This window comes from Thunnus thynnus, chromosome 2 (genome assembly GCF_963924715.1).
Source record: "Thunnus thynnus chromosome 2, fThuThy2.1, whole genome shotgun sequence".
NCBI classification, from domain to species: domain Eukaryota; kingdom Metazoa; phylum Chordata; class Actinopteri; order Scombriformes; family Scombridae; genus Thunnus; species Thunnus thynnus.
In genome coordinates this window covers 17,636,177-17,657,130 of record NC_089518.1, presented here as the reverse complement: position 1 = coordinate 17,657,130, position 20,954 = coordinate 17,636,177, and the positions used below count along the sequence as shown (strand labels likewise).

The window sequence follows — 20,954 nt, the reverse complement described above, 5'->3', positions numbered from 1 at the left end:
AAGCCTTTGAGTGTATTACTGGAGAACACACACACACACATACACACACACACACACACACATACACACACACAGACTATCACATAAGCCAAGTAAACAAACACACATGTAAACATTCACAAGAAGTAGTGAAGTGTGCAAAATCATTATGTTTGAGTGGAACGGAGAAAATTTGCATGTTTAGTCACATTTATGTATAATTTACTGTAAAATACCAAACGGAGTAGATTATCAACATGACAGAAATGATCGCTCTGACCAAATGACTAAACTAGGTGTGAAAATGTGTCTGGTATGCATCACCCAGAGGTCGAACAGTTCTTACAACAAGAAATCCATGGCTGGCTTTAAGACACAACAGGTCAAAGCCTGGTGGCTGATCATCTATTTGATAATCTATTGCTTCCAAATGTTCAAGAATGAGAGTAAAATGCACCATGAATTATCTAATGATATTCCTTAGTATAATAAGACTAATATTGATATTTAAAATGTTTAAAGAACTAAAAATGAACCTCCAGAGACATGCTATTCCAGTTTTGACAACCCTTGTGGCAAGCCTTCATCTCTAGCCTTTGGCACACCTCACCTCTCTAGGGAATTTTTTACCGGCCAAAATAATAAATTGCCTCTTTGTGTCAAATATACATTTGTTTAAGTACATTTCATTGAGATAATAAGATATTATGTTGAATATAAACTTAAAGAAGTGGCCAGAGCAAAATTTGAAGCAAAATTATTTTAATATAAAGATCAATGGTTAATCAAATCAAATCAAGTTTATTTGTAGAGCTGGTGTTCTACTTTATCCAGCAGTGTAACGGATAGCCTTCCGAGATTTAAAGAAGTCTTTCTGCACGTGAGCTGTACTGTAGTAACAGGTGTCAGTCTTAACCCACTTTTCTGTCAGGGCTAATACACTGCTTTCAGACATGCACAGGCCGAGGCGAATACTGGGCTCCAGACTCTAGCTGTAAATTTATATTCCCTGTTAACCACTGACCGTTCCAGTCTATTCATAATTCATAGTGTAAGAGTTCAAGGGAACGACCTGAGTCTCACATCGAAGTGAAGACTGAAGAAAGCCCACTGAGGTATCCCTGCACCCTCATCTATATCAGATCACGGTGTTCCTCACAGCTTGAAAAATCACTCCTTCACCTATTATTGGAACAGCTAATTAGAGGACAAACAAAATGAGGTCTGCCAATCAGGAGCGGACTGACTAAACTGGCAAAATGAGTCATCACATCAGAGAGCAACCCGTTCTCACTCGAACTCGAGAGAGAGAGAGAGAGAGAGAGAGAGAGAGAGAGAGAGAGAGAGAGAGAGAGAGAGAGAGAAGAGAGAGAGAGAGAGAGTGGGAGGCCTGATAAATAAAACAGCTCATTACTAAGCAGCATGTATTCTTTGAAAATAATGAACAGAACATGAAGGTAGCAGCTGTAGAAACAAGAAAACAAAATAATCTTGTCCTTACAAAGTCTGTGCAACATTTTGAAAATTTTTTTAAAAGGCTGCACTCGATGAATAAACTTTATGGCCTGCTTGTTCAATTTCTTCACCGAGAAATAAAGAGATTTTTTTGCCACTTCGCTGCCACAGGTATACAGGTCAAATTACAACACTGTCAGCAGGAAAACCACATCCAATGCAGTGGTTAAGTGTTGTAAAAACATGAGGTTCCAAATGATGCAGTTATTGGCCACTGCCATGAAATTAGAGGCCCACATCTTTTTCATTTGTTAGCATTAGCCTTGGTCTGAGATATATACTGAACAGCTGATATAATAAAGCTTTTACATGGAAGAATATTAGGACTGAAAAGGACCAAATGGAAAAAGTGAAGATAGAAGAGGGATTGAAACAGGATGTGAGAACTGAGAATGTAAAAATGACTCCAGGTTATGATCATTATTTGTTGTTAGCTCAAGAGGAAGTTAAGACCACAGATGTTAATAAAATATCTAAAAAGTGCTATAGTAATGAGTGCTTTACTTTAGATATGCCTTTGAAATATATAGAAAGTACTGTAGTGTATGTATTTGGGTGTGTGTATGTGTGATGGGGTGTAGCGGGCTGGAATATGCAGCAGCATGTCTCCATTAGTGACAATCCCGTGTGGCTGAGAGCATGATGTACCATTGATAACATTCATTCATGCTTCATTTTGTCATATTTGCCATGACCATATGGAGCACACTTTAACAAACAGACCATAAGAACACACCATAATCTGAATCTTACATAAACAAGATTCCAAGACAACACCTTCAATAACTGAACTCAAACGTACCCCAGATGGGCTTAAATGCTGATTTCAAACTGACCTTCTAATCTCAAAGAGCAAACATACAAATTCAAAATTGTGCTGTTGAGTCACTCTAGCTGCACTCTGCTAGCTGGTGTTATTCAGGACAGACTGTACAGTTCACCTCACAAGTAGGATGGAAACACAGGGCACGGGGCCCAAGTTTGCACGAAAAGCCCTCACATAGGTGCTACTTCCACCACCCTGTCAGCTCCTCTCTGCTCCAGGTTCTGCTCCTTATCTCACTGCAACTTTCCTTTGGCTCTCTCCCTTCCCCTTTATTAAAGCCGTCTTCTCTTTTTCTTCTTTTCCATGCCTCTCTCTCTCTCTTTAGACTTTTTTTTCCCTATAAGTCTTTATTTGCGCATTGTTTTCCACTGCTTCACTATTATTATTTCACGCCCAGTCTCCTCATGCCTTATGCCCAGTCTGGACATTCTGTCTCACTTTGGTGAATATTTTCTCAGAGTCAATAAATCTGCCTAATAAGCCATTTCATCTGCTGCTTTATCTGTCCTCTCAAACTTCCTACTCCTTCCAGTTAGAGCAGCATAGACTTTTTCTATCTCTCTCTCTTCTTTCTTGCACATCTGTCTCCATCTCCTCCCGCCCTGGTATTATTTTTCCAACCATGTAAGCACATTCCAGCCTGTGGACAGGGCAGCGCTCCCACAGTAAGAACAGGTTCCCAGAACCAAATGGAGATGGACTGCAAAATGCTGACTGACTGACTGACTGACTGACTGGCTTCAAACCACTACGAAGAAGCAGAAAGAAGCTGAGCAGGCAAAAGTTTTCATTAGTTATGCGTGTGCGCAGTTAACATTTGTGTAAACATGCATGAATGCATCTTTAACTCTCTGCCAGACAGACAATGAAGCTGAGAGTGATGTCATGGGCATCTTTCTGTCTGGGAGATCTAAAATAAACAAACATATTAATCCCCCAGTGGTGCAACTTTTGCGCTAAACTACTCCTAGGCATTTTTGCTAGACACAAGGGACCTACTTTTCTCCACAGGTGGACAGTTTACATTTGATCAGAGTGGGTTCCTGGTATGAGAAGACAAACTGAGAGGGGAGTGTTGGTTCAACAAAAACAGACAGACACAAACTTAAGATGGTGCTGACATTGCTGTCACAGAGGTCAGCAGCTGTAATAACAAGCAGCTGTAATAAGCATGTGTTGAGCATGCATGAACACATATACACAAGTAATGTGTGTGTGCACTAAGTATGAACATACATGCATAGTAACGCTATGTTTTTTTGTAAACGTTGCTTAATTGCTGTGAATATTCCGTTAAGAGTAATGACACTATTAGACTACTGACAGGCTGACTGAGCACTACAGTTTCACAGTCATGTTTTCTTGTATACTTTTACGCCGGCAGAAAAACACTGAATGAGTGTGAATGTTTCCTTCAGGAAAAATGGCACCCCCCCTAATATAAACTCAGCTCTAACTTTATAACTGTACAGTTTGGAATTATGTTACTAATATCCGTTCCGTCCTCCAGAAAACAGAAAACAGGAAGCAGTGGTCTTGAATTACAAATCTTATTTACATTAGAATACACAAGCACATTGAGGCTTTGCTGTTTTAGTATTTACATTCATCTCAATTATAGTAACAAACAGGAAAGGTGTTTATACCAAATAATCTCAGTATCAAGTTGACATCTTGGTATGTGGATAATATAGCCATTACTAATACATCTGTTAAACCAGGTATGAGAAAACTAATCCAGTCCTAATCCGTTGTGAACAACATTTACATATGGTTTTGCATTTCAAGGCAATTGATCATGATGCTGTGACAGCAAAACATAAACACGTGTCTGGCATCCAGATATAGCAGTTGCACCGCCTCAAACACAACAAGTATATAATGCAGCACTGTGCAATCAAACCTCACCCATCACATTTATTTGTTTCCACATTCCTGACCAATCAATGATCAAAGTGCATTGAGGGAGCACTCAGAGCCATAAAATAGAACAATAACAGTTATTCATTCAACTCTGCTCTGCTGAAAACTGAGAGTCTGCTCACTACTGCATCAAAAGAACATCATGTCTTGAAAACACACCTTGTGGGTGGGGGGGGTGTCATAAGTACTCACTGAGATGATTTGAATTGACACCGCTGTGTATGGTTGGTTAAGCTGATGTTTTGTTTTTTGCTGGCGAGTCTTACATAAGGCACAGCGGCAGAGTTCCAATCTATGCTGAGGTACAGGTACATGTCTGCAGGTTGGGACAAATATGCAGGCACACATGCTTGATTTCACTGACGTCAGAGGTCCTGCTCTATCTCACATGGCCCTGTGAGTTTTACATGTGGGCTTCTCACACTCACGCACACACACGCAGATTAACCCTCACCTTATCTCCTCACTTCTTTATTGTAGTAAGGAATTTGGAAATGTTGGTGACCTATATATATGCTGTCTAACTGTAAAAAGTACCTGCAAAACCTGTCAGGTTGAGATATCAATCTAATCAAATGATGTTTTCATGTTGTTTTTACTGTACTTCTGTTTTGCAGCAGTGCATGTGGTTTTGAAATCTTCTCTGACACATTGCAGATACGTCAGTAAGTCGAGGGAATTAGCAGACACACAGCCTGTGATTAGAACAATAGAATATGAAAATCCTTTCCCTCAAATATGTTTTATTCCCCTTTGGACTCTGAACATGTTGAGACACAGCAGATGCTGATATTTAATACAGAGAATCATACACTGTGCCTGAAACCAAAACCAACAATAAAGAAAATGTTAAGGAAAGAAAACCGAGACAAAATGTAGTACATACTGTTTGTGTGCACGCTGTGTTCATAGTTTTATATATGCATGTGTCACTATGTGTCAAGATAAAAAAACTACAACTTCAACAAACACTGAGGCCTCACTGCATGAACTTTTTACCAAGAATGTAGTTGTTTAATTGTCTGTTTTTGAATGAATTTGAATTCCCATTCACCAGCAGCCTTTTCACAGTGAAGCTGTTTTACACAAAATTGAACACATAGAGTCACACCTCAAGGGCTGTCCTGTCTGTGCTCACACACTCACTGCTGCTGCTTTGAATAGTGTATGTGAGGTACCTACCTTTCCCCTCATTTACGCTCTCTCTCTCTCTCTCTCTCTCTCAGAGTAAACACTGACTTTTAGAGGTTGCTGAAACCTTCTTTGCTGTGCTGACTGCTTCATCTCTGCTTTCCTCATTCAATATACAACACAGTACCGTATTCTTATTCCTCAACCCACCCCAAACCTATCCTGTCTACTCCTGATCTCTGCCTCTCCTTTTCCTGCATGTCCCTTTGCTATCCCTCAAAGTAAAAGGCTCTTGTTAGGTAAAAAAATCTTACATGATCAGATTTAGCCTCAGTCTGGTGTATATATGAGAAAGTATTGCTCTCTTGTTAAGTAATGCACACTTAACTGCAGCTCAACAAAGCACTGTTTTGGTTTCCTACCCTACTTCAGAGGCCACACACAGCGTGTAGGACAAACTGCTCGCCAGCCAAAGGAGTGGCACTAATTCAGGCTTTGCTTTGTCATTGGAGGACCAAGACTGAGCAAAACAAGCTTAGGCCATGACACTGTGGGACTAAAGTGCTTTGGCAAGAATTCCCATGTGCGGGGTGGAATGATCGACTGCACTGAATAATTTCAACTGATTCATACTAACCATAACTCTACGATGGTTGTTTCCCAGCAAAGAAGAACGCCACAGAAAAAACAACTTTGAGGTTGTGTGCATACTAGTTATTGTCTTACTACACTGCATTTAATGTATTTAGTGCTTTAAATGAAGTTAAATATGCAATTAAAACAGATCAGATGTGGTAGAGGTTTTGGAGTTGCAGTGTGCACCACAAGCACATCCCACACTTCTACTACAATCTGTAACAGCTGCATACATCTTTCTTAAAACTGTGTCAAGTTCTGCAAATCATTTCATTAAGTCGAAGAAGTAAAATGGCTAAATAAAGGTGAGACTGTTATAACATTAAATCATCAGTCAAGCAGGTATTGGTGATGCTTTGTCCCTTTTGAGCTCCTGTAAATGCATATTACGGATCTCTTGGGTACACACAGCAGACAGAGACAGAGCCTGTAGCTGAGCAAAATAGGGGCCGAAACCTATAGCCAAAAATAGGGGTGGATGCAGTCCGGTTCCTGAGGGCATCTTGGCAGCAGGCTACTTGTTTCTGTGGCGTTTGTGTTTGTGCATGAGAGAGATACAAAATGAGATTGTGTGATTGCACACGTAGGCACTTTTTATCTTGAGTTTTTATCGTTTTGTGTACCTTTTCCCTCCTAAAGTGCAATATATAATATCTATAATTGGAACATTCTCAAAGTCATGCTCATGTATAAAGATGTAAGTGTGTTTGTGTACTTATTTGCTGGTGTGTTGGGTACCTGTGCTGTTAGTGCGTCCACGATAAATGTCATCATAGGCCTTCCACTGCTGAGTGACCTGGTAGGCGTGGATGAATACCACCAGCACTGCAACCAGACAGATGAGAGGCACCAGCACTGCTGTGCACAGTGCTGCGTAGATGTTCGGGATAAAGCACCTAGAGGAGGGACGGACAGAGATGTGAGTGATTGGTTTTTGTCTTAGTGTATGTAGAAAAGAGCAGAACAAAGAGAGAAAAGAAGGGGAAAGGGAGGGCGAGAGAGGGGGAAGTCAAGCTAAAAAGCACGATGTTAAGAGTGCGCCCAGCTCAAGGATAAGCTCTAGAAAACAGAACCGCATTACATGTCTTTATTGCTCTATATTTACTCCAGTTAAAACCTTGTTTTCTCAAGTTTCACAAACAGGATCTGTTTGGTGAGACCTCTGAGCCTGCCTAAGACTCACAGCATTCTTGCTCAACAGCAGCCTTCGCCTTCAGTAGCAAAATAAGCATGTTTTTAAATCTTCTCAACAACCAGGTCACCCTGCAGCTACAGTTGGATAATATCTGAGGCCAAAGACGCTTAAAAGTGTTTTTTCTATTTTAAAGATGAAAGACCATTTGCAAGAACAAACAACAAGATACATTTGTCTGCTTTGAGAAGGAGATGAATGAGGAATAGTTATGCGAGTTCATCTGCTGATCCTGCCAAAGGAGTAATGTTTAACGCTCATTGAGGACAAACTGAATTTCAGTGTTGATACAAAAGGTCGAAAGGAAGCTGGCAAAAAGTGAAATTTATTCCTTCATTATCTTAACTTATTGCTCTTTCGGTTTCTACAGTTTTTTTTTATTGGTGTGTGTCAGTATGTTTCAGTTATTTTTCACTGTCTTTCTCATTTTTCTGGGAAATCTCAGGAGTCTTTCCCAAGATTCTGTCCAGTCAGATGCATTTTTTCTTCATTTAAGAAAACTGAGCAAAATATTTGTCTCTGGGAAAATCAACATCCTCATGTAAACTGTAACAGCCAAACAACTCAATCAAAACACTCGTGACTTTGTCCTTTTCACAAGACAAGCTCAGCTCCCGGTTTGGTGGGAGCGCAAAATACAGATAGGACCTCACCACAGGCTTGAGTAATCCCAGAGAAATATTTGGCACAATGCTAGCCATAACATGACACGAAGTATGCCAAATAAAGCATTGCATCACACTGTCCCAGCAAGACAGCCAGACTGTGAGAGTGTAAACACACTGTAATATGGATATTTGTACTGTTGTGGCCTTGTGGGGGGATGAGATCCTACTGTACTCAAAGTCTCACAAGAAAGTGAAATCTCAGGGATTCTTGCAGTGGATGAAAAAAGAAACATTACCCAGAGGTCTGTTTTCCTGACTTCAGGGTGGTTAGCGAGAGCACAAATGAAATGAGCAATGTTCTATCATTTGAAGAATATAACCGAGGTTGGACCTTTGTTTTTCCTCTCAGAGATGCACAGAGGCTTGTGCATACTTTTTTCACAAGTAGGCTTGACTACTGCAATGCACCATTCACAGGTCTCCCTAAAAAGTTTATAAATCAGTGACAGCCCATTCAGAACGCTGCTGCCAGAGTTCATATCGCTCCTGTTTTAAAGTCTCTGCACTGGTTTTCAGTTAGTTTAGGGATAAATTTTAATATTCTTGTTCTTGTATATAAAGATATTTATGGACTTGCCCCTGGCTACTTAGTTTATATGATGCAATGCCCCTGATAGATCCCTCAGCTTCACAGATTCTCTGCTACTTAAGGCATAAAAAACAAAAACCTATGGTGAAGCTGCTTTCTGTAGTTCTGTACCCAAACTGTGGAAAAATCTGCCTTTGAATCTTTTAAGCGACTGTTAACAAAAGACATTGACTATTTTACTTCCTTCCTCTTTTTCAGTGTATTGATTGATTGTATATCTTCTCTTTTATTTTTTTGTTATTTTATAAAGCACTTTGAGGGGAATTTTCTTATGGATGCTGTGGGGTTTTGTTTTATACATACAGCACATTTACAGTGTGAAGTAACGGCTTATATACATTTATTGATATGAATCAAATATGTCTTGTCTCTACAGGAAATTACTGACAGCAAGGCAATAAAGTAGCCACACTAACCGTGACTCAGTGTGTCCAGGTGACACAGTTCATCATGCTGGACTTAAACAAGAGTTACAGTAGCAAGATACTATAACTGTATTTAAGTTGTATTTTGTACAAATCTAAATCTAATCAAAATTATGGTTATGAGATGTACTGCATTAGAGAAAGTTTTATCCACACTTTAATCTAAAGATGCATTAAATTTAAGAGGGGCCTCAATTTAATTAAAAGATGTACAACCTACCACAACTGCAGTAAAAATTAAATGAGGTCCAAGCTCTCAACCACACAAACTGAGACCTAGCTCGATAAAGGAAAACCTTTAGGCACTCTGTGTAATTACTTACTATATGGAAGACAGGGTATCAGCATGAGCTCATGACAGAAAGGTTGACAATTAAAGGAATGTGATATTATGACGAATACAGGATACAAATACAGAGAAAAAAGTATCATTCAGTAGTGCCTTTCCCTATTATGATCTCATCTCACCATACTTCTACACGCATGTAATATCAAGTATTATAAAAAAGGTGTTTCACTAATGAAAAACAAAATGGTTTTACAATTATACAATTTGCAAAAACACCTAATGACGCAAGGTCTGAGCCTGACACCTTTTTGTACGCAGGCAGGCTGAAAACAACTTCAGAAAACAAGAAGCTACCTGTTTACACTGATGAAGAGAGAGAGAGAGAGAGAGAGAGAGAGGTCAAAGTCGAAGGCTGCCTCATTGCCTCAAAGAGGATGGTAAGCTTCCCAGGAAACTGAATACCCCTCGGTATCCTTGAATCTCACATGTATACACCAGTGGAGGCTGCTGGTCCATAAAGGCAGAGGAGGTTGATCCTCCTCTATTTTTTGAGAGGCAAAAGGGAGCTCAAAATATAAAAAAGAATATTTGGTTGAAATAAACCATTACCAAATCTCAGTATTTATAAAGTATTTTTTCTCTCCTCTTTGGAAAAAAATCCATTACTGAAATTCTGTTTAAAATGCTTCAACAGCGACACCTGCAGGGCGGGAAGAGAAAGAGTAGTGTGTGAAGTGGTGGTGGGGGGGCGCAATTGGTGGAGGTGGAGTGGGGGACAGAGGAGGACGGGTGCCTGCTGTCCTCCGCAGGGCGGGATCTCTTACATTGGAATTAATGTATTTCATTTTTTGTCATGCTAATCTGTGATTGGCCATGGCACGTAAAATGACGCTCCAAGGGAGGCTGTCCTCCCTAACCAATCAACAACCAGAATGCAATATTGACGTTAGCGGTGAATGTTTGTTATCATCAAGTTTTGATGATGTGGACAGAGGCTGTTTCATTCACTGTTTAAAAGAGGAAGGTTTCGTGCCTCATATTGCAATAACTGAGCATTGAATATTTTATATATTTTATTTTATTTTATTTTATTTAAACATTGGACATCTTAAATGTTGTTTTCATTCAAGACCATGGGCCAAAGTTCCCTGCCGTTTCTGGCTGAAAGTGTGTTACAGAGTAAATGGAAAACAAAGTTTTATTTGTCTCCCCCCTTTTTTTTCGCTGATCCTAATAATGATCTGATCTGTGACTCAAATCTGTGATACGATCTGAACCGTGAGTTTTGTGTTCATGTTAGCACCCTTAGTGTTAACATATCAGCTTTGTAGACTATATTTTGTATATCGTACATATAGATAAGGGTGTGTAAGTCATGTATTTGATACATGCATTAATACTTTCTGATGTGAACCTACACTTTTAGATCTGTGAATGTTTTTAGTGTTCAGCACTGATCTGAACCTGTATCACATTATAAGCTTTGTGCTACTTTATATATTTCTGTATACTAAGAAAATACATAGGAAACACGTGTAAATCATGTGATAGCTTGTCTGTTTTTGATGAGAACATAAATTTGTTGTCACAATAGAACAGTACTATAAATTTGAATTTCACTTTGTTGGTAAAATGACACATTTGATCCACTCCATGCCTAAAATAAGCACTTATATGTTTAGAGACAATATGTTTATGCTAAATGTCTTTAAAGAAGCAGCCTTTTCACCACTCAAGCAAATTGTTTTATTGGCATATACAATTGCCCCCCACCCCTCCGATTTCATCAGGTGGGACAATGATATAGTTTGATGCGGTTAGTTGTAAGATCCCATGTTGGTTTTCTTCCTGTCCTCCCCTCACCAGCCGCCACTGGTATACACTCACTGTCTCACATACTCCCACCCACAGGAAGCACGCATACACACTCGATACCAAGGATAACAGCCACACCTAAGACCACTGGCTAATTTTAGATGTGATTTAAGGGTTCTAACTTAATCAGTGTTTGACTTCGCCCATCATGGACACACATGAAAGACAGCCACTCAGAAGAAAGACACACATGTTGCAAAGTAAAAAAGTTTGCTTCACACTAAGCACTACATAGACACCCACACACACTAAAACATGGTCACATCTCTAGGGACCATTGTGCAAGTTTTTTTTAAAGTGACCTCATTTGTAGTGTTTTAGGATTGAGGTGCTCTCTAAATATAGACAGAAACTGGTTATTTATACCTCACACATAAAACACACACACACACACACAGAGCTATACAATATATAGGTTATTCCAGGTTTCCCCCCTTCTCACTGCACTCTCGCTGTGTGAAAGCCTCCACCTCCAAGGTAAAGAGTTTCTATGTGGGGAGACGTGTGCAAACACTGAACCTCATTCATTTATTCATTCAGTTGATTGGGTAAGCCACCTCCTCACATGATGTCACTGGCTCAGGTGTTTTCTGTTTGCTCTACTCTAGTGTGCAGTGGAATTTACCTAAGCCTAAAAAAAGAAACTGAGGTCACCATGACTGACTCGGACCGGTTTAAAAAACACCCAGCTATGAAAACAGATGACGTTGGCGTAGGGTCAATTACACCTCCCTTTCAACTGTTGTAAAGAAAAAAACACATACACCATTTTTTACATATTTGTATGCACTTACACATCCCCTTGCACCAGTCCATAAACAGTGTGTATGGTCCATCCGAAGCCTCCAAGTAAGACGATAACCAGGATGATGATGACTAGAGCAGGAAGCCCCCAGCCCAACAGGAAGTACAGCAGGTATCGACGCTCTGTATGCTCGTCATTCATCACCAGCACTTGCCAGAAGTTCACCGCCTGGGGACACAGTTTGACATAAACATCTTGTGTATAGGACTGTGAGCAGAAAAAAAAAAAAAAACAGACACGTGCCAACAAAAGCAAGACCATCACTGACTACATACATTCCCTTAACCCTATATCAGCCTCTTACTGTGGTCAGTAAAGACAAAACATCATCACTTTGGGGGATTTTTTTCATCTTTCTATGCTTGTGAGGACATTTGATCCACATAGTTACTGAAGTTTGAAAACAAACACACGCACACACTTAATATCACACCCACAATAGCTGTGTTTGCTTTGTAATCTAACAGGCTTTGATATTCTCATCCGTCTGATACACCGAGCCCTTCATTGTTACATAAGAGGCTTTTCTGAACACCTGTTGGTTAAAACACAGACACAATGTCTTATCCCTGCGTGAAGACTTCAACAGATAAGAGTGTAGCTTTCTAACACAGATTTGAGCAAATGCACTGCAGGAGAGCAAAGGGCAAAGTTTATTTTAAGTTTAAAAGGTGAGCTCAAGGGCAAAATGAAGCAGTTCTTCATTTTGCAAGCCTACTCTCTCGGGGTGGGGTTAAAGTTGATGACCTTGATCCTGTCTAGCCTCGCTAGGGCTAAGACTTTTAAAGCATAAGAATTCAAGGAAATAAAGGAAATCAAAAAGGACAAAAAAGATTTAGGCATTATGACTTAAGCAATTAAAAGTTCCTTCTTTTGTTCATGGTGATAAACATTTATGCAACACTTAAGTCTGTGAACACTTAAGTAGGACATTTGCACAGAGGGCACTGTGATGCAACTAATGGCAGGAGGTTAAGCAGATGCTGACCTCTTCCTCAGATAACCTCTGTCTCCCCCATAACCATAACCATATTGTATAACCACTGACACAACAAACATTGCTGCACAAACCCACAACAATGAACACACATTAACACATATGCAGCATGCGAAACCACACTACAGTTGTATAACAGCTTGACTGCACTGCACAATAGCACAATATCCATCAGATTCAAGAAAAGCCTTCACTTTCCTGTGAGCAGGCTGGATCCACTGAGATACAGTAAATGGATTATGGGTAACTTTGTGCTGAACTTTTTCCTCTGCAGCAGCTGCTTCCCTCACTGACTGTTGCTACTGCAGTTATAAGAAAAGGCAGGAATACAGGTCAATATGCTCGCTGACTGGTTAGCCTGACGATTGGCTATGCTTTTGCCATGCTGGTTGTTTAAAAGGCCAATATGCCTAAATAGCGTATTTTCTCATTTGGTATTGAGCCATGCAGATAGTTTTGTTTTTATTTGTCCTGGTTTTGATATATGTGATACGATGGGGATGAATGGAATTTTGATAATAGTTTCACAGCATTGAAAATGTGTCTGTTCAGAAATAATATCTTAGATACTCTGAATAATCCATAGTTTTCATTAGAACTACTTTCTGATGAATAAATACTCCCAAACAGTGGATTATCCAGATTGTACTTAGGGGAGCAGCAGAGAGACAGAATCTCAAAAAAAACTATCCACAGATGATGTATACCAATAAAGGTAAGTACTTTTTTGTAATTTGGGTGAACTGGCTTTTTAACCATGATTGAAGCAGTACTGTAGCACTGTTGGAAAGCTGTTTGTCTGACCACTGACCACTTAATCAATTACTACATCTACAAACACATAATTAGCAAAACACTGGCAGGTTTTGTCTAAATGAAGAGCTGTGAAATTGGCAACCTAGCTGGCTGTTTGGTTTGTTTGCTTGTTTGTTTGGCCGTCTGGTTAACTAGTGCAGTGAGACAGGGCAGAAACACACAGTAGGCCACTGCTAAGGCTTTGGCAGGTCTCTCTCGACTGTAAGAACTGTATTGTTATGTAATATTATGCAGCCTCTCAGTAAGCTGATGTTGGCGAGCCTCTGCAGTCAAGAAAAATCTGGTCTGGATAGTGATTTAATTATTGGCCATTTTCTGGCATTATGTCAGCGCATATTCCCCTGATCATCTATTGGACGTTCACATCCACACACACACACACACACACACACACACACACCCACACACACTGCAGCTATTGATTTAACTCTTCTTTGTGGTCTGAGATGGGTTGCTGGCGCCCACTCATATCAGCCACTTAGCTGGAAGCAGCTACCTGATAGGAGGGAAAAATGAGCGGTGAGACATCACCGAGGTCAATACGGAGACGTCTGTGAGGACAAAGGGGTTTTAGTGCCACACATCAATGAAAGCCAGAGTGGCGGCAATATTTTCATTGTCAACTACTACAGTTGCTGACAGTAAAGAAATGACTAGAGATGATCGCTGGCAGTGGTGTTACAGAACAAGAGCAGTACGAGAAAAAGTAAATCTCTGTGTATGATAAAAAGTGGGGATAAAAAGTGTACTTTTTTCCTTAGATTTGAACTCCCTCTGGGGTGAATTATAGTTTAGTCCTAGTTTCGTTTTAGATCTAGTTCCACTAGATCATATCAGCTCTGCTACTATTCTAACCACTACCATGTGTGTCTAAATCCGCTTTTTTTTTTTTTTTTTTTTTTTTAACGTCAAAACACATTTAATCTCACTGCCAATTCTCTTGATCCAAATTCTAACACTTCTTAAGCAACATGAAAGCCTTTGGGCTAATCCATCATCTTTGAAGATATCTCAGAGGTCATCTGGTAAACATTCTGATATGGAAAAAAAAAGAAGAAACCTAGCCTGCATACATTCAGCAGAGCTCTGTCCCAGTATAACCTTGTTGTGGTCAATCTTCATTAGCTTATTCAAAGGGCTAATCTTATAATACTCCACCAATAATAACGTATGTGCCAGAAGAGATTATATCCACTACATAAACAATTATTATGTTCACTTACAAACGTCACACGTTGTAAAAAGACTGAGGAGTGATGGAAACAAAGCAATAGTCAGCTGCTTACGCAAGAGGAGGACAACGAGAGGAAAAAAGGGGGGAGATGAGGAAGTTCATTTAGGGACAGGTCTCCTTGGGATACTGGTCTAGTACAGTACATACTGCTGAAATGTGTGGCCTGTGTTTATCTGGTAGAACTCTAACTTTTTTACCTCAGTTTGGGTCTGATTCATGGTCGAGTCAGTCACAGAACGGTTTTAAGAGATGATGGGTTATGATAATGGATTACTGCAAAATGTGACATATTATTTGGACCTATAAGCGTTCATTATTATTTCATCAACTGGTGAATCTAGTTTGTCAGGTAGTTTACAGTCATTTCTAAGTGCCACCAGCATTTTAAAAACCCCAATAAAACATAAAATTGCCTTCCTAGCACAGATCAGCAGATTATTTCTGATGGAATTTCTTATAGAGGTGTTTCCAAACCTCTATGGAATCTGTTTAACCAGGCTATAATACATATGTTTTAATCCTAAACAAATCAACAGGAAATCAGTCTATTTTACTACGAGACAGGATTTGGAGGAGGAGGATCAGCTGAGGTAAAGGGTCTATCCCTAGGGCAGCGTTCCTCTCTAGAGCGGCTCATGAAGTACTCCGGGCCACATTCACCACATTCCTGTGCTCTCTCAGCAGGTCACAAGTCATCCATAGTCTCTCTGAAGGATTAAAATTGGCTTAGGTAAGATTTACACTGCTAGCTGAAAATCATATTCCTTTCTTTGGCTTTGTGTGTGGCATAAATCTGATATATTTTATAGAAATGTATTAACAATGAAAAGATAAAAATAAGTGTCACATTTTGGTGTTTTATCAATAAAGAAATGATCATTTTCACATTTCTGATGTCAGTTAGACTCCCAGAGGCTGCCAGAGTATATGAAGCTTTAATATCTTCTTCATGTGGGCATGTAAACCTACGTGTAAGGTCTTTGACTGGTTGGCTTTGTTCTTGGCAGTTACGTCACAAAAGAGAGACCAAAAAGAAATAGAGGCCGGATGGTCAAGAAGGGGGGGTTAGACGCTGTGGTCTGGGGTGAGGTGTTACTAAGTGGTACCAGTCTAGGGTCATAGGTCATGTTATGCAGCATCCTGGTACCTTCATCTCACCCTCTAATGAAAACCTACCTAAGCCCACATGGTGTAGGAATGGAGTTTCACTTCTTAATATGTTTAAAAAAACACATGCTTCACATAAAGAACAAAAGGGAGAATGGGAACCCTGTTTCTGCCAAGTCATGAGGAAAATAAGCAGGAAAGGAAATTTTAAAAACAGGTGTGCTTCAGTAAAAATCATATTTCCTGTTCTTACAGAAAACCCATACCTCTCTTAAAACACACCTGTGTCATTAACTACAGGAAACTACAGTGAAGAAATAACCTGATCTTAACATGGCATATAAGGACACTTCATCTGTTGTACTATAGATCTCTGATATATATCTTTATCTTTGATCAACAAACGGACTTTATTGAGCCTCTCATGTTTCTTATCAACACTGTGACTCATTGTCTGATTGAAATCCTGGTGTATGGACATTATTGTTGAGGTTTTCAGACTGGACAGACACAACGTGACAATGTGATGCTGGTAAAGGGGTTAACCAGTCTCCTCCTCATCTATTTTTCCAGGTGAATGAGCACAAATGGAACATTTTGCCCATCTCTGCTAAAATTATTATCTGTAATAGTCTAGCTGCATGGGACAATGGCAACAATTATAACAAAAACATTTATTAACTGGGCACTCTCTCCTAGGGGTATGTCCAGGACTATTATTACTGTTCCTGTAGAAATCTAAAGGGAATAATAGTGTTTATGTCCAAATATTTAATGCTATAAGGAGCAAAAGTTTTTAGTTACCATGTAGACTGTCTAGTGTTTCCTGATACATTTATTACCTGTATAAGCATCCAAAAGAATTGACTGAGGTGGAAATAGTGAGAGAAGAGCGCCAGAGCAGCACAGCTGTCCTCTGAAAACATTCGACCACGGAAAGCTGACACCAGGAAACAGATCTGTAAAGAAAGAGATAGAGAAAAAAAAACAAATTTAAAATATATGGTATAAGCAACTATATGGTATAACAAGTACAATAGATTATGCTGTTCACTGCTCATTTACCATTGTGTGTAATTTTTTTTCATTCTTATGGCAATTACTGTATGTACACAATTTTCTCTTTTTAGAGAACATGTTGACATTTTTTATGACTAGTTGGCACACACATATGTACACAGGTGCAGTACTCCTTGCCTTGTCAGCGGGTCATATTGAGCATGAAGCCTTTTATTGCCAGCTTTATAGTCTATGCATTTTTAAAGAAGGACAGCAGGATTCAGATAGCCCCCTCCCAAAGAGAGACATCCTATCCTGCAGACCTGTTACATCACCATGCAGCAAGCTACAATATGCAGGCTGGAACAAAAATAAAGACATCAACAACATAAACAACACTGACTCCTTTCATATTATCCCACATGTACAAAGATTTGTACAAATGTGTGGGTGTTGCACTTCTCCAAATAACAGAATAAAGGGCACAGCAGAATCTCACTGCAGAAAACAGCATGTGTGTGTGTGTGTGTGTGTTTGTATCAGTGAAGGAGAGAGTGGGAGAGATAGCAGAAGAGAAAGGGAGAGAGAGAGAGATTTGTAGGCGGGAACGTATCAGGGCCAAGATTCAATTTGTAACACTGGAAACCCATGAGGGCAGCAGAAAATACTGCTGCTCTGCTGTCCATCAGAGAGCTTCATTAACCTCCGGCACTGAGAAAGTGTGGTGCCAACGCAGCCGGGCGACCGTTGCATAACCTGCAGCCTGTTGGCCCGCTGCCAGCGCCATAGACCAGAAAGACTAAGGAGTAGAGGGATGTGGGGTGAATGACAACTTGGTGTCAAATGTTACTTAAATTGCATTCATTACACTCAGCTGCCAGGGACATAGAGTAGCAGACACAGCTTCAGGTAAAGAAGGAAGGTTTCGTTTTACATAACAGAGCCAAGAAAATGGTTATGAAGGAAGACGATATGAGCTCTGAACATCTCCACAAAAGCTAGTGTATACTGTTGGCACCGCCCATTCACCTAATTTATATAACAAGACTGTCTCTATAGTAACCAAGTAAATAGGCATGGTGAGCTGTGAGATTACCTGTTTTCCACACTTATATACAAGCATACACGGCTTCTGTTTGTATGACTTGTGTTGTGGTTACGCTGCAGAAGGTTGATGTTAAGTGACATGCCCTTCAGATGACACCAGAAATCTTACCTATTTGAGTGAGGTGATGTCAGCCTCCTTGCTCCTCAAATGTCTCCTCTCTACATGCTTTCTCAATTTGTTCATTCTGTTTCATTGCAATTTCTGTCTCTCTGTCTTCCTCTTCCCTTCCTTGTAATTTTTTTCCCCCTTTTCACATTTTGGAAACTTAGCAGGAAAAACCCTAAATGACCATTTCTGGATTTTCCAGCACTTACTAACCCTGTCGAGTAAGTGGAAAAGTCAAGGCCTTTAAAGAAAAATAAGAATCATGAGTCAGTTTCCCATCCATGCTCCAAGCCCTGCAGGGTGTGAGTGGGAGGGATGGCACAGGAAGGAAACTTGTGCCTGAACTGCCTGGAATTGGGCCTGAGCGGAAAAGCTGTTCAGGTAGCTTATGAGAGCAAAGATCAAGCTGCAGGTCTGTGTGTTTTTGGCAGAGGGTAGCCTCATTTGGCCAAAGGCACAGCGTGGCACACCATCTACCCTCTCAAAAGCGAAACAATGAGGAAAGTACCAAGTGAGAAATGCTAAATAAACTGCAGGACGCTATGCACATAATCATAAGCAAACATGCATACACGCATGTTTGTGTAACACTAAGGGCTCTGATTCCATGAATTCAAGCACAGGGCACCGAGCCCGGTCAAGTCCGCCAGGCACAATGGGGGTGGCAGCACACTTACATGGCACAGCTTTGTGCAATGCATCCACACAAAATTACTATAACCTTTCATGGCAAATCCTAATAGCCACAGGGACAAGTATCAAATAATTGAAACTACTGACCTGTGGTGACACAATGACATAACTGCTAGAGAGAAATTGCCTTGTCGGGAAAGGAGAGCAAAGGGCTTAAGTGAGTGTGTGAGTGTGTGTGTGTGTTGTGGTTTGAGTAGACTCTTTAACAGGTAGTTGCCGTCCAGATGTGCATGTATCTCTGTGTGTGTTTGTGTCCTCCATGGCCCTGAGCTTCCAACTACCTGGCTCAGGTCAAGGATAGAAACCAGGTAAACAGGTATAGTGAACCAGGTTGGGTGAGTCAGCAGGTGACAGGGGGACTCCATGGAGGTTTTATTTGATTAGAGACTGTTTGGTGGCCATCTGCCTTTTCAAAAGGCCCTAAGATAAGCAATCACACAGACAGGTACACACATAAAAGTGCACTCTGACAGGAACTTGACGGGACTTTTTATTGCTTTGTCCTTATTGCATAATACTCTATTGTCACCTTCAGGGTCTAGTTATTATATCACACTTCATATCATATGGCTAAAATAAAGCGCAGGACATGAAACAATACATAAACCTAAAATATTACAAAGTTATTTAGGATTTACAGTTTTTTATATATGAGATTGGGGAAGAGGCTTGTAATGTACGCAAGCCCAAGTGCAGTTAAAATCAAACCAAACTATAATCATGATTTACGAGTTCTATATAAATATACATGTAAGACTGCTGTTGCCATTGGCAGCAGCGGCAGCAGCAGCACTGTGGCAGTTGAAAGGAGCAATCAGATTTTAGCTGTAAACTGCTTACATTAACAGATATTCTGTGTTGATTTGTGTTCCCAAAAGAGGTTAAAAGGACAGGATTTCGGAAGCCTGAATATCCTGTAATCTGAGTGTGGAATAAACTGGAACCTGTTAATGAAACCACAGCAGTGAGGACTCTCTATTCTGAAACTAAAGTGAGAAATTGGGTGTAAGAGAGATAAGGGAGGTATCCACCCGCCCTGTAGCTAATTACACTTAGGACAAACAAACTGAATGTCTAACACTAGCTAAATGTCACAACACACACAGCACTAACTAAACACTAAAACAGAAGAGGGGGGAGGTTAGCAAAGGGGAGTCAATCAGGTTTTATGACAAAGTGGACTGATTCTTGAGGCATTCATTAATGACTGTACACATCATCAGTACTGACATGCAAAGCACATGAACTAATTAACTGTGAAGGTATAATTATGTAACTGCCTCTCATTAAACAGTCACCTGTGAGGATAAAGCAAGTATCCTTGGACAAATCTAAACTATAGCTGTTAATTCTGGGATGGCATAGCTCCTTTCACCTGTTGCTTGAGTTTTGTTGAAGAAACAACACAGTAAAGAGATTTGCTATCATTTGAGCCATTGAGGGAAGTCTGTGTCCAGGTCACGCTCTGCGGTTTTGAAAGATATGCTACTCTATGCTACAGGGCCAGGATTATATATGGATATGGACTTTGTGGAGGCCTATTATCTGAGGTTAGCTAAGTAGGTATGGAGGTCATGGTTACAACTGTGGCCATTATTCATTCCATTGCGAAAGTAACACAGGTATATGTCAGCACTGTAGTAATGATGACCTGCCAGAGGGAATAGGTTAACAGGGTGGGGAGGTGACAGGTGCGGATGTAGGGTTTATCAGAGCCTATCTACCGCTCTGCCCTTTGTCCCCAGGTCTCCCTCACTTTTATGTAAGACACCAGGAGTCGACCTGTCTAGACCCTCAGGCTACAGACTTATTCATAGCAAAGAATGGGAGGTGTTGTAGGAACGCTAAGTACAAGTCATGTCAGTGCAGATTGTGTTATGTGTGTGCTTGTGTGCTCTTTTGTCTGGTAAAACAGGAACCACCACAGTACACACACAACTAACTGAATGCCTACTAATTTATTACCCTATTGTACAAAGATTACATATCAAGGTGCTGTCTCGCTCTGTTCACAACACCCAGGAAACTGCCAGAGACAGCAA

General features: G+C 40.2%; 1 protein-coding gene across 2 annotated transcripts in view; it reads right to left on the bottom strand.

The window, feature by feature from the left end:
• Positions 1–20,954, bottom strand: part of adgrv1 (adhesion G protein-coupled receptor V1) — a 112,417-nt gene that overhangs the window by 13,482 nt on the left and 77,981 nt on the right. For both annotated transcript variants that reach the window (XM_067607242.1, XM_067607253.1), the window contains 3 exons: positions 16,850–16,966; positions 11,843–12,021; positions 6,749–6,906 (listed from right to left, as the gene is read on the bottom strand). In XM_067607242.1, coding sequence (XP_067463343.1) covers positions 6,749–6,906; positions 11,843–12,021; positions 16,850–16,966 — 454 coding nt within the window. The remainder of the gene's footprint in view (positions 1–6,748; positions 6,907–11,842; positions 12,022–16,849; positions 16,967–20,954) is intronic.